Source organism: Nannospalax galili, unplaced genomic scaffold, assembly GCF_000622305.1.
Source record: "Nannospalax galili isolate Female #2095 unplaced genomic scaffold, S.galili_v1.0 scaffold1345, whole genome shotgun sequence".
Classification (NCBI taxonomy): domain Eukaryota; kingdom Metazoa; phylum Chordata; class Mammalia; order Rodentia; family Spalacidae; genus Nannospalax; species Nannospalax galili.
The window spans coordinates 312,404-325,905 of record NW_008353213.1 but is presented as its reverse complement, the minus strand read 5'-3'; the positions used below and the strand labels follow the sequence as shown (position 1 = coordinate 325,905).

At 37.8% G+C, this 13,502-nt stretch overlaps 1 gene segment (V, D, J or C); it reads right to left on the bottom strand.

The window, feature by feature from the left end:
- Positions 1-1,329: 1,329 nt before the first annotated feature.
- LOC103747917 lies at positions 1,330-1,917 on the bottom strand. The segment is given in 2 exon segments: positions 1,330-1,733; positions 1,856-1,917. Coding segments are annotated over 2 exon segments (459 nt in total).
- Positions 1,918-13,502: the final 11,585 nt, after the last annotated feature.

The window sequence follows — 13,502 nt, the reverse complement described above, 5'->3', positions numbered from 1 at the left end:
TCTATGTTAATAATCCACTCAAAGTCTAGACTGTGTATGGTTCCTATACCTCTCAGATATAAGAGAAAGACATGGGTAGCCCAATGAAAAGACACTTCTCCCTCCAAGAAAATAATTTCTTCAAGCTGATGGTAGTGGAACTTGTGATGGATGAATAAACTGAATAAATTTGCCAAAAGATGCAAATGAGGGATTGAAAAGATTGCTTAGCAGTTAAGAGTACTGACTGTTCTTGCAGAGGACCTGGGTTCGATTCCCTGCACCCACATGGCAGCTAAAAACAGTCCTTAACTCCAGTTCTAGGGGAATCCGATGCCCTCTTCTGTCCTCCACAGGCACTTGCAGACACTGTATGACATGGGTGCACTTACCTACATGCAGGCAATACATTCATACACATAAAATATAAATAAATAAAATATAAAAAATAGATGGAAATGGTTCAGTTTTGATTCAATAATTCTTAGTTACATGAGGGAGTTTGAAATATTTTGAAATGATTTGTATCATAATAACTTCTGAGCATACTATACCTAAAGAGATAACAAGAACCTAATTTATGAATATCATGTTCATTTTAATTAAAAGTAGTATCCCTTTAAAGATAGCTTACTAAATTTAAGCAGAAAATGCATATATTATTAAGTTGTATCTGCTTCTGAGCATACTATACCTAAAGAGATAACAAGAACCTAATTTATGAATATCATATTCATTTTAATTAAAAGTAGTATCCCTTTAAAGACAGCTTACTAAATTTGAGCAGAAAATGCATATATTATTAAGTTGTATCTGCTTTGATAATGTCAGAATCCCTTTATTGATTTTATCAATAATGGACTCCTTATAAGTTTTAGAATTTAGATGCATGGAGACAGTTGAGGAGAACCAGCAGTTAAGGAGCCACAGGCAACTTAGAGCATCTGGAACCTAACCCCAGGGTTCCAAAACATGTCTGAGGCTGAAAGCATCAGAGGCCGTTTATAACTTAAAGTAGATGGAAAGACCAAAGATCTCCCCTTCCTGCCATCAATCTTCCTAATAATTGCTAGAGATAATGACACTAGTTTAAATTCCTATTAACTTCATTAGGACATTTAAAACAATTCCAATAACTACACTGCCTCCTGTTTTTGAAATGGAAATTTAATTCCTAGTAAGTTAAACCCAAGCACCTTCCATGTCATGAAATGAATTCTTTATTAATCCTGGGGAGGCATAGTCTTGTCTGTGCTTCTGGGACTGAAAAAAAGGAATGAGAAGTGGGATATAGAGCAGCCCCTCTGACCCCTTCTACTAAAACTTTCCAGTAAACATTGACAAGTAACTTCACCTGGATAGGGTACAGTTGCACATACCAACAGGAGCAGCTGGGCAGCGAAGCCACACACATCTGTTTCCCTGTGAGGTTTGTGCTATGACTTGAATCACTGTGGGAAGGGTACTAGTATACTGGTGACAGTAGTAAGTGGCAATGTCTTCAGGTTCCACGCTGCTGATGGTGAGAGTGAAATCTGTACCAGATCCACTGCCACTGAACCTTGATGGGATCCCAGTTTTCAGTTTGGATGCCAGGTAGATCAGGAGTTTAGGAGCTTCCCCTGGTTTCTGCTGATACCAAGCTAACCAACTATTAATGTTCTCACTGGCCTTGCAGTTGATGGTGACTCTGTCTCCCAGAGATACAGACAGTAAGGATGGAGACTGAGTCATTAGGATGTCACATCTCACACCTAAGATAAGAAATGCAAAAAAATATACACTGAATAACCATGTTGCATGGTGCCTTTCTTAAAAAGTCACCCGGCACTGACCACTCTGGCCAGCAAAGTTCCCCAGTGCTGCCTTTCCATACCTGAAAACCACAGCAGTAGAAGCCCCAGGAGTTGAGAGGGGGCCCTCATGTCCATGGTGTGACCTCAGTGAGATTAACTCCTTCTCAGTACATGAACAGAATATTATAAATCCTTAGTGCAGTGGGCTGTGTCTTCAGCACATGCAAATGAGAGGGGACTGGCAGGGTTTGATACAGCTGCAGGATTTCATTGATTTCATCTCAGAGACTCAACCAAGGCCAACGGTTCCACAGGTGTCCAAGATAGACAGTGACAACAAAAGTTAGTCTTGAGAGAACATGTTTGTCTACGTGAGTCAAAGATAAATACAATCAAGAATCCCATGAATAGTGAGATTTTATTTAACAATTCCTATATATGATTTTCTACTATATTTACATTAAGAACAGTGGGAGTCCTTCTGAAGTAATCATAGAAATTTGATGGAAACTTATTCACTTCTTTCTTTGGTGCCTATGAATTTTATTAATCACAAAATACTTGCTATATGCTCTACATTATTGTTCCTGTTTGAGTGTGATTGAAAAAAAATTACTAAACAGGTGCACCTGTCATCTCCAGCTAAGCCGAATTTGTTCCTGAAATTATCAGTTTACTTCCTAATAACTTCCATCAAAACCACTCAAGGTCAGGAATTTTCATACTTCCCATTGCTTGAGTATGAATCGCCCTCCTAGCTCTGCTTGTAATTATACTGTATCATTGCTGCTTTTCCTTCAGTCCCTCAAATTATTGTTCCTGCATCTCTCCCAGCTTAACATAAACCACTATTATCTTCTGAAAAGGTGGTTCACTATAATAAGTGCCATTCAGTTTTTCAATGTTATGTGCTCACTGGCATATTCTGTCCTCATCACATATGCCCTGGCACCTAAGAGAATGCAGATCTCTATGGTTGTGATTAGGTCAGTGGAGATCAGGCAAGATGAACGGAGAAGTGTACAGGAATGAATGTAGAAGCCCAACATTTTCTGTAGCTAGAATTGATTCATATGGTGTTCCCCCATCAGTGTCATGATACTGTGTGCTCAGAGTGATTGTCCAGAGTAGTGGGATGGGTGAGGACACTGTTCACATGCTCAATGTACTCTGAAATGCAATCCCCGTAGGGTAGCTGTCAACAGATTATGACAGAAGTGTTGCGTACAGACACAAGCACCTTCTACACAGCTGGAATAACTAAGAGGCATTTTCTTTGTGTTTAATGATACAAATAAACTTTTTACTGTTTCAAAGATTCTGGTAGTATATCTGCTCAAAGTCCATTACTACTCATCTTCAAATCCTCTCTGATTCAGGATTTTTTTAACCTTCCCCACCTCTGAAGCTACTCAGTTTAGGACAAAAGACAATTGAATATCCTTGAAGACTATCTCTAGTATCAATTTTTGCCAATTCTTCTATATTAATGCATAAAAATTATATTTTTAGATGACAAGGCAGAACTTTTAAGACATGAAGGAAAAGGCAAAGGAAGAGAAATGAAAGGAAAAAAAGAAAGACAGAAAAAATATATTAAAAAACTGCCTACTTTCTCTTAACCTATAAGTCCTAGTAAGAGAGATTATGCATGTAACTATTCTGTTTTCTAAGTCACAACATCTAGATGCCTACAGGATGGAGTTATGTGGTGTGAAGTCTATGTTAGACATGAAGATAAATATCTCCATGCTCTTAAATCCCACAGAACAAAGTGTCCCGATTCTAACATTTTTTCCCAACCATTTTGTTTCATTGATCTGTCTCTGATTTTACACTGCTCTAAATAAAATTTTAAGTCACTTTTCATTACTGTGATCCATCATCATAGTAAAACTACCAAAGGAGGAAAGATTTCTCTTGAGTCACTTTTACATAGATTTTAGCCATTGGTCAGGAGCTCTTTCAATTTAATAAAGGATTATTTAATGAAAAATTCACATATGAAAATTGTTGATCTTTCATGTCAATCTAGAGTCTAACTGAAGAATGAAATACTTTATGAACATCCATAAAGAAAAGCAAATAAATGCTGAAGACCTGTTTAGTAGATTCATTCCTCAGAACTTGAATTCCAGGTGGTGTTGGAACTTTACATATCCTGGAACTAACTAGAGAACGTAAAAATCACTGCAAATATAGTCAAAAAGCCAGGATACCCACTTTCTAACAGCCAACATATTATTTAATGAATAGACAATGAGTGGCAGAGCACTGAAAAAGAACCAGTATGGTCTTTAATTGTCATTGACTCAGCAGGCCTTGCAATTCCCACCCCCACTTTACTAACATGAATCATCAATGTTTTTTTAAATTTGTTTATATTGAATTGTTTTGTATTTCATACAGTACATCTCAATCAGTCTTGATCATTTTTACATCCTGTCCCCACTGGTATTTTCCCATAGCCCTCCCACTGGAATTCACACATTCTGTCATTTGTGTTAAGACCTGTTTGTCAAGTTAGTGTCCCCAGACACTCCTCAGTGCAAGTTCATCTACTGAGGTCTAGTCAGCTTATCTAGAATCCCTTGCTTTAGGAAGATCAGCTCTTCCTCACCTAGCAGTAATCAGTTGCAAATATTTCTTCAATTAATATTGGGGTCTGCTGTCCATTTCCCCAGTTCTATGCTGGGTTTTTGTCTGCTTGAGTTTGCATAGGACTTGTGCACCCTGACAACTTTGCTATTGATGCATATAAGCAGGGTCCCAGGAGCTTGTAGGACTCAATTTCCATATGGTCATGCACCTCTTCCCTGGCTCTTACAAACTTTCTGCCCCCTCAGAAATGGTCCCTGAACCCTGGGTGGGTGAAGTTTAGTATAGGAGTCCTGCCCAAGAACCAGAATTCTGCAGACTTTTAATCTCTGGGCTTTGGCCATTTGTTCCTGGGCCTTTGTTGTCTGAGGGACACATTAATGAGAATTGAGAGGTTCATTAGAGATCTCTTTACCCTGTTTTATCCTCTATGAGCATTAGGTGTAGAGGTTACCTTGTAGATTTGTTGCTTAGGCCTGAGCAATCATAGATAATGTCCGTGTGTGACCAGTTGTGGTACTTAGTAATTGTCTGGGCCAAAAGAAGCTTCTTTGATGAGTGATGACTGGAATATTTGTCTGTAAATATAAGGATATATATTTTGCATATGGTAACAAATTACATTATTGTAGGGATGTGACATTGTGTGGGTTTTGTCTATGACCACTCTTGCAGTGTGTATTTGGTTATGTTTACAGTACAAATGTTTACACATTTGAGCACATTTGAGTTTTCTCCTAATGAGTGGGATTTTATTCCAAGTAGGTAGCTGTTGATTACCCCCAAGATAAACTGCCACTACTGCACCAATGCTGTATGCTGTGCTAGCCATTGGAGTGGTTCTTTAGTCTTGAAGCTGCTGTTGGACCATCAATTGATGTTCTTCTTTGGCACCTTCACAGTGCTCTCCAAAGCTGTGAGAGCTATCCTTGAGAGGAAATGGCTGATGGTTCACTTCCAGGTCCATGGCTCCAAATCCTGTGTCTGAAGTGTGTTCTGTCTTCAGCAGTAGGGTCTGACAATCAAATTCTGTGAGGCAATCAAGGGCTGTGGCAATAGCTTGTGTACTTTTGGAGGTCTCTTGGAACACCCTAACTAACAGCTCAAAGGAAGATTTCTCCTGTCTGGCACTGCTTCTTGTGCTTGGACTATAGCTATATGCTTGGACTCAGGTAGAGATATTGTACATGTGATTTGTAATTAAATAATTGGACTAATATGAGTCCCTTTGTTTTTTGGAACTAGCTATGCAATAGCCACCTCCCTCTCCATATTGATATTTTGCCTGGCTTCAGTCTTGTGATACTCTCACAGTCTCTGGGTGTTCATATGTGAGACAGCCCTCTTGTGTCCAGAAAACACTGTTACATTATAGTTATCCACTGCCTCTGACTCTTACAATATGTCCATCCCCACTTCTGCAATGATCTATGAGCCTTGGGAGGGGATTGATATAGATGTCACAGTTAAGGCTGAAGATTCTGCAGTCTCTTATTTTCTGCATGTTGGCCAGTTTTAGGTCTCTTTTTTAATCATCTATTGGAAGAAAAGCTAATATGATGAGGGTAGAGAGATGCATTAATCTATGGATGTAATGATATGTCTTTAGGAGTCATTTTAATACTATGTGAATTTAGCAAAATAATAATAGTAGGTTCTCCCCTATTGGCTCTGACCTGATAAGTCACAGGTTCTTGCTCCAATCATGGGTACAGGTATAGATTTTATCTTGTGGAATGGACTTTAAATCCAATCAAATGGTGGTTGGCTATTCCCATAGTATCTAAGCCACTATTGCACCAGTGTGCATGTCTTGCCAGGCTAGTCATTTTTATAGCTCACAGAGATCAGAGTTGGGTAGGTTAATGATTACTTTTTTATAGGAGCATGCATAGTACTTTATAGCACTATGAAAACTAGGCAGTGGGTTAAACTTCGTATATTTACTATATTTATATATAAATATATATTTATAAATATTGCATATATATATATATATATTCCTCCGTTCTACAAATTACTTTATAGACCTCTTTTGTTTTCCAGTAGGTTTGGAAATAGATTCCAGTATTTTTATTTATTTGCTTTTTTGTTGTCAATATTGTTAAGAGCTGTGTTTCTAGCCCCTCTCAAAATAGTATCAAATGGGGATCCTCCAGGGTTCCTCTAGGCCTCTTTGACTCTTTGACCCTGTCTATTCATAGCCCAGAAACTGGAACTCAGATGTTTGAAGTACTGATCGTTGGTCTTAGGTTGAGTGGCCTAGGAACTGAGAAAAATTGGTCCAATGTTGCTGCCTGGTTTGTCCTTCCAATTCTTTTCCCTTTTTACCTCCCTGCTACGCTCATTTTTCCTTACTCTCCTCCCTCCCTCCATCCTTCTTTCACGTCTTTCTTCTTCTCACTTTTCCCTATATTTGTTTCTTTCCTTTGTTCTTGCTTATTTTATTATTTCTCCAGGATTTTTGTTTGAGACTGTCCTATTATTTCTATATAAAGAAGGACACTGAAATGTGTCACACATTCAACATATTCTTATTATTGGAAGATTTAATGATTTGTAGTTTCATAGCTCTAAGCTCATCTTTGATCCTCTATGTTAACTTCCTTTCCAGTCATTATTTCCACATTCTATGACTATATTTCTGGCTGTTGATTCATACCAGATACTCTCACTCTCCATTGGCAAGGCAATCTGCCTTTATTTTGCTGACTGCTTTGGATAGGCCCCTCCTGGCCCAGCCCAGGTACTCAGATTTCATAAACCAGGCTTTTGCAATGACAACTGAGCTGCATCAGAAACACAGATACAGCAAGGTGGTGCCACAGACCTAAGTCTTCATGTCCCTGCTGCTCTGGATGTCTGTTGAGAAAATTAAAGCTGTTACAATCTCTTCAGAATAATATTGTTAAAGAGATAGAGATAATGATAGGATGTGCTGTGGTATAATGACTATTTGCCATATGAACACAATACAAAACCTACCATATTGCTGTTTTATAGGACTCTTTAATTGACAATTTTCAATATTTCTATTACAAAGTCCCTCTATATATGTTTAGTGCTTATTGTTTCTTCCTAATTTCAGGTGCCTGTAGGTACATCATTGTGACCAGTCTCCTTGCTCTCTGGCTGTGTCAGCACAACAGAGGGTCACCATTGACTGCAAACTACTAGGCCTGGTACTAGCAGAAACCAGGACAGACTCCTAAACTGGTGATCTCCTGGGCATCCACACAGAACTCTGGGTTCCCTGATTGCTTCACAGGCAGTAGGTCTGGGACAGATTTCAGTCTCACAATCATCACTGTCCAGGCTGAAGACTGACAGTGTACTACTGGCTGCATTATCATGAGTTCCTCCCATAGTGCTCCACACTCGAACACAAAACTCCACTCAAAGTGCCACCAGCTTTTTCTACCCCACACAGTCCTGGACGTGCACACATACTCCCTTTGCCTGGGAAGCTGTACCTCACATCTTTATCAGAAAGTTTGCAGAGCTCAGGAGAAATTTAATAGAATACACACACTCTTCTAGATTTTTTTTTTTAATGTGAAAGATCCTTAAAGAAAAATACAATAAAAACTCTGGTTTGGTTTTATTTTTCTTTAGCAATTCCCCACAAATATTGTGGCTTCAATGTGAGGAATTATTTTTATATAATTTTGGAGTCCAGACCTACTCAATGGGCTGAAGTCAAAATCTTCATTCACATTTCATTTCCATTTGGAAGCTGTGAAACAGAATCTGTCTCTTGGCTTTATAGCTCCTGCAGGTATTCCTTACTCTCCAGTTGGGGAACTTTTGATCCATTTTTTCTAATATAAGTATTACTGTGTCCTTATAAATGTGCATTCATTGCACAGAGTATGGGTTTCATATATACAATATATTTTAAAAATATGACTAGTAATTTGAAAATATCAATGAGATATTTTGCTCCCATTCAGACCCTCTCCCCCCTCTTCAACAGCACATTACTACTCCATCCCCAACTTTGTGTCCTCTGTTGTTATTTTCTTTTTAAAGGTCTTTCTAGTATAACCTGTATTGTCAAATGTTCTTGGCTGTGGGTCTATCCTTTGGAGTCTGGTCAACCTAAAGAAGTAAAGATTAATTTTGTCTCACATTCCCAGACGTTTCAGCCGTGCCAGACACTCAACAGTCATCGAGGCTCGTGCTGCCCAGTGGCCAAAGTTTTAAGTCCGGGAGTGACTGATGGTCATGATGAGAAGGAGAGTGCCAAATGGGTGGCAGCAGAGGGTGAGAGAGAGAGAGAGACAGAGACAGAGACAGAGAGAGAGAGGCAGAGAGACAGACAGAGAGAGACAGAGAGAAGAGAGAGGGAGAGAGAGAGAGACAGAGAGAGAGAGAGAGATTATTTTTCAAAGGCATACCCTAGGTGACCTACTTCTTCAAACCCAGCCTGGGTCTTCTGCTTTCCAGCATATACCATAATGTCGTGAATTTATGCATCCACAATGGATACGTCCTTTACTGTGTCAGAGCCGTCATGAACCAGTCATTGCTAAGTGGTGGGAGCTAACAATGGGGCATCAAAACTCTCACACATTAACTTTTTAGGGGACACTTCATTAGCCATCCATAAAATGAAGTAAATATGCTATAGAATAACTTCCAGCACTTTTATAATTAGTATATGTGTAAGCAAGAAAAATAAAAACTCACTATAAATTCTAAAATAAATTAAAAATCACTACTTTTTTTTCCTTAGCATGAGATAAATATTTGTATGGTTTTGTAATGTGCCAAAAAAAGGACACATGAAATTTCTGGGTCTTTCATTCATTGAGCAGGAAATCATCTGAACCTGTTTTGAGTGGACTGACATCAGGTCTCTCCTTTCCCATACAGAATACCTTATCAAGTGATGCGATGCTGTCATGCACCATGTCCATGAAGATAGAAAGCACCAACAATGACTTTTTTCAAAGCTTCTTCACTCCTATTTGTATTTTTGTAGAACAGAATTCAGCTTGTTGTTGAGGGAGGCTCAAGTCTGTGAATACAACAATAACTCATTAGGAGCTGGTTTAATACTTTGATTACTCATCAGAATAACCAATAACACTTCTGTCCTGTGGCCTGTGACCTGCCCATCCACAGGTTCCTGGCCATAATAACAGTGCCAACTGTGGTCCTCATCCTTGAAGCAGATCTTAAATCCAATCAAAAGGTGATACATTACCTCCTTGACATTCGTGCTTTCATTACACACACATTCTCTATCATCTGTCATCTGTCTACTTAGTACCTTGTCATTAAACCTTTCCTATGACACTATTCCCATTTCCCCCATTATGTCACTTTATTCTACCTCCCTTCCCATGACCTTTTCCTGTTATACTGAACTCTATGGATTTCCTAATTGAAACACACATATCTAAAGAGGTAAAGGTAGCATACACTTAAGAGCAGAGACATGTGACAGTTATGGGACTGGGTTACCTCACAGATGATATTTGTTTTGCAGTTTCATTATTTTTTCTGTGAGTTTCATATTTTTTCCTTAACATATAAGTAATATTCCACTGTGAAAATATAACATACATTCATTATTTATTTTCAGTTGATGGTCACTTAGGTTTCTTCCATTTACAAGCTATTTTGAGTAACGTATCTACCAAAGTCAATGGACAAGTATCTCTGTTCTAGGATAGAGAGTTGTTTGAGCATATGCCTAGATCATATTGCAGATATACTTTTAGCTTTCTGAGGACTCTCCACACTGATTTCCATAATATGTACATTCCCACCATCAGTGAATAAGTACTGCTCTTTCCTCACATCCTCACCAAAATTTGGTATCATTTACTGTTTGGCTCTTAGTCATTCAGACTGAGGTTAGATGAAATATCAAATGAATTTTCATTTGGAATTCCCTAATGCCTAAAAATGTTGAAAGTTTTCTCTGACATTTTTATTTTCTGAGAAATTTTGTTCAGTTCCTAGTCATAATTGTTAATCAACTTTCTTCTCGGTGTTGTTTTTTGTTGGTTTCTTCATATAATCTAGATACAAACCTTGAGTCAGATGTATCGTTGAATTTTCCCCCCATTCCGTAGGCTGACTCTTCAGTTCAATAACGCTGTACTTTGCTGTACAAAAGATTTATAGTTTATGAGACTTTATTTGTCATATGTTGGTTTTAATGCCAGCACTATCAGGAACATGTCTGGAAAGTTTATTCCTGTGTCCTTAAAATCTAGTGACCTCCATACTTTCTGCTCTATGAGATTCAGTATATTGGATTTTATGTTGAAGTCCTTGATACATTTGGAGTTAAGTTTTGTGCAGGGTGAGAAATAGGAATCTAGTTTCACTACTCTGTATATAGTTATATAACTACTGCAGATTCAGAAGTCCTATTATATGCAAGTGGAAATTGGAAAAAAATTTTTGCTCTTGATAGTGAATAGTAACTTTTGATGTCTGGTCATTATAAACTGATAGATATCCTGCCATTTTTCTTGTTTCCATATTTCCATATTTGCATACACAAACAAAAACACACATACACACAAAACATACATACAGACAAACACATGTAGACATCTACATATATATATATACATATATATATATGTGTGTGTGTGTGTGTGTGTGTGTGTGTTCTTATCCAATTACTTGAACACTTCATAATGGAATATTTCCTAGAGATTATAGACATAGCAAACAGGGAGGCATTTTTATTATTACATTTATTTATTAATTTGTTTATTTATTGTGCATGTGTGTGTTTGCCTGTGTTGGTCCAATGACAATTTGCTGGATGGAGTCAGTATTCTCCCTCAAACAAGGGAGTCCTGGAGATCAAACCTGTGTTACTGGTTTGGTAGCAAGTGCCCTTAACTGTTGAGTCATCTTTCAGGTCCTATTACACAGTTTGGAGGTGTAGCCAACTCTGGCACTCAACTCATAAAACGACTCCAGGGCCAAGATTTATAAGGAGAGGGAGCCTCAATACTACCACAACAGCCATCCAAATTAGGAATTTCCTCCCTTCCCACGTGATGAGAATGACTTTCCTTCTAGCTCTCCTTATGTTTATACACATCTGTCATTATTTCTCCTGGACAAGTCAATATTATAGTTCCTGCTCTCAATCCAGCCTTAACCTAAACCATTCTCTTTTTGAGTGGAAATCATCTACTAACAAGGGTTCATTCATGGTCCTCAGTGTACAATGTTCCTTAAATCTCTATATTCTGTCACTGTTAAATCTTCTCCAGCCCTAAGAGGTAAGAGTTATCAGTGTCTGTCCCTAGAACAATCGGGGCTAAACAAGATCAACAGAGAAGAATATAGCACTGAAAATTAATGGAGGGGCCCTGGAGAGAGGACACAGCACTTAAGACTACTGTCTATACTTGCAGAAAACTCAGGTTCAAAACCCAGTACACACATGGCAGCTAACAACAATCTGTAACTCCAGTTTCAGGGCATCTGACAACCTCTTCTATCCTTCACTGACATTACATGACATGAGTGCATTTATTTACATGTAGGCATAACACTCATACACATAAAATAAAAATCAAATTAAATTAAAGGAAATTCATGGAGTTCAGAGTATTTCCTCAAATGGAAGTATAAATACTTGTTGGATCTTATGGGTAAAAGGGAATGACATTCACACAGATTAATGGTATCAAGGGGGAAGGGATTTGAGGCTTCAAAGGCCTGTTTAGGTTTCACAAAATGACTTGGATTTCCAGCATGGGTCAAAATGGCTAATGCTAGACATCTACAGGGGTAAGAATCTGCCCAAAATGGCTGACACTTGGTACAAGAGGACCCCAAAAGGAAACAGTGATATAATCTGTTGCATAATCAGTTTTGTCAAGAAGCCAACTTTCTAAGATTTCCTGTATATAATCAATGGAATCAAGGACATGTGTGTGCTCACATAGCAAATGCCTGCCCACAGCCCTCTGTGCCCTCATCTAGTTAAAACTCTCATTTGTTAGTGGCTTCAGGAATCTTCTTTATATCCTGGTCTTACCCACCCTCCATTCCTGGCTCCTGAGCTCAACATACGTAAAGTAAGGGGTTGCCTGTATAATAATCCCAATCAAAGAATTTGAGAAACATACCTGTGCAATGACGGAAATATGTTGATACCCACAGAGTGGTATCTGATGTTACATCTATATAGTAATAGGTGAGAAAAGATGTATGCAAGTGTAAGATAGGATGATAGAGTGAGTTTTCATGGGAGAATTGATCAAACAATGGCTTTCTCTGTTAGAAGTATTAACTACTTATTTGAAAGGAGAATACTTAAAGTATGTGCTTTAGAATGGAATAACAAATATCAGGTTAAGTTCTTGCCTTCTGTGGTAGAGAAATGAATATCTGTTTCAGTATATGAATAGAGAGGTTAAATAAATAATTTCTATTTCTGTTGAAAGAATGACTGTTCAAACACCAACAGCACCCATAGTTTCTAAATAAAACCTTAAAAGAAAAGTAAAATCAGCCTAGAGACAAATTACTATATTTAATCTAATATAAGGAAAATACAGCACAACCCTAAACCTGCCTTCCAAGTTCAGCTTTCAACTTATCACTTACTGCAATACAAAAAAAAATTGTTTTTGGATTACTGTGATCATTGCTTAAATTTACACTGTGTCAGTTTTGAAAATTTAGTAGTTCTCAGGCCGTAGTGAATATAACTTTCCTATGAATTCATATTACCATTTATTATGAATAATTTACTACATAGATTCATTTAGTGACTTCATTATGCTTTGCTATTTTTCATATGAAGTGCTAGTCTAATACCTTTACCTATAAAATGAATAGTAATAAAATTGAGAGTGTTTCTCTATGTGAAAAATCAAACACCTCAGAGGAGTGGCAGTAAAGCCTAGAGCTGCCTGCCTCATTCATTGTCCGTGGTGTATCTGGAGTTAAAGATTTATGAAAGCTTTTGTAACACTGAGATATCCAGGATCCACAAAGTAATAATAAGTGTCAGTTTTGTCCACTTTGCTGATAAAGAGGAAAAAAACTGTCCTGGAATGATTATAAATGATCTGTGTTGGGATTTGTTGCATGATTTTCTTGAGAGATTTCTACAAACATGATCTCCAAATT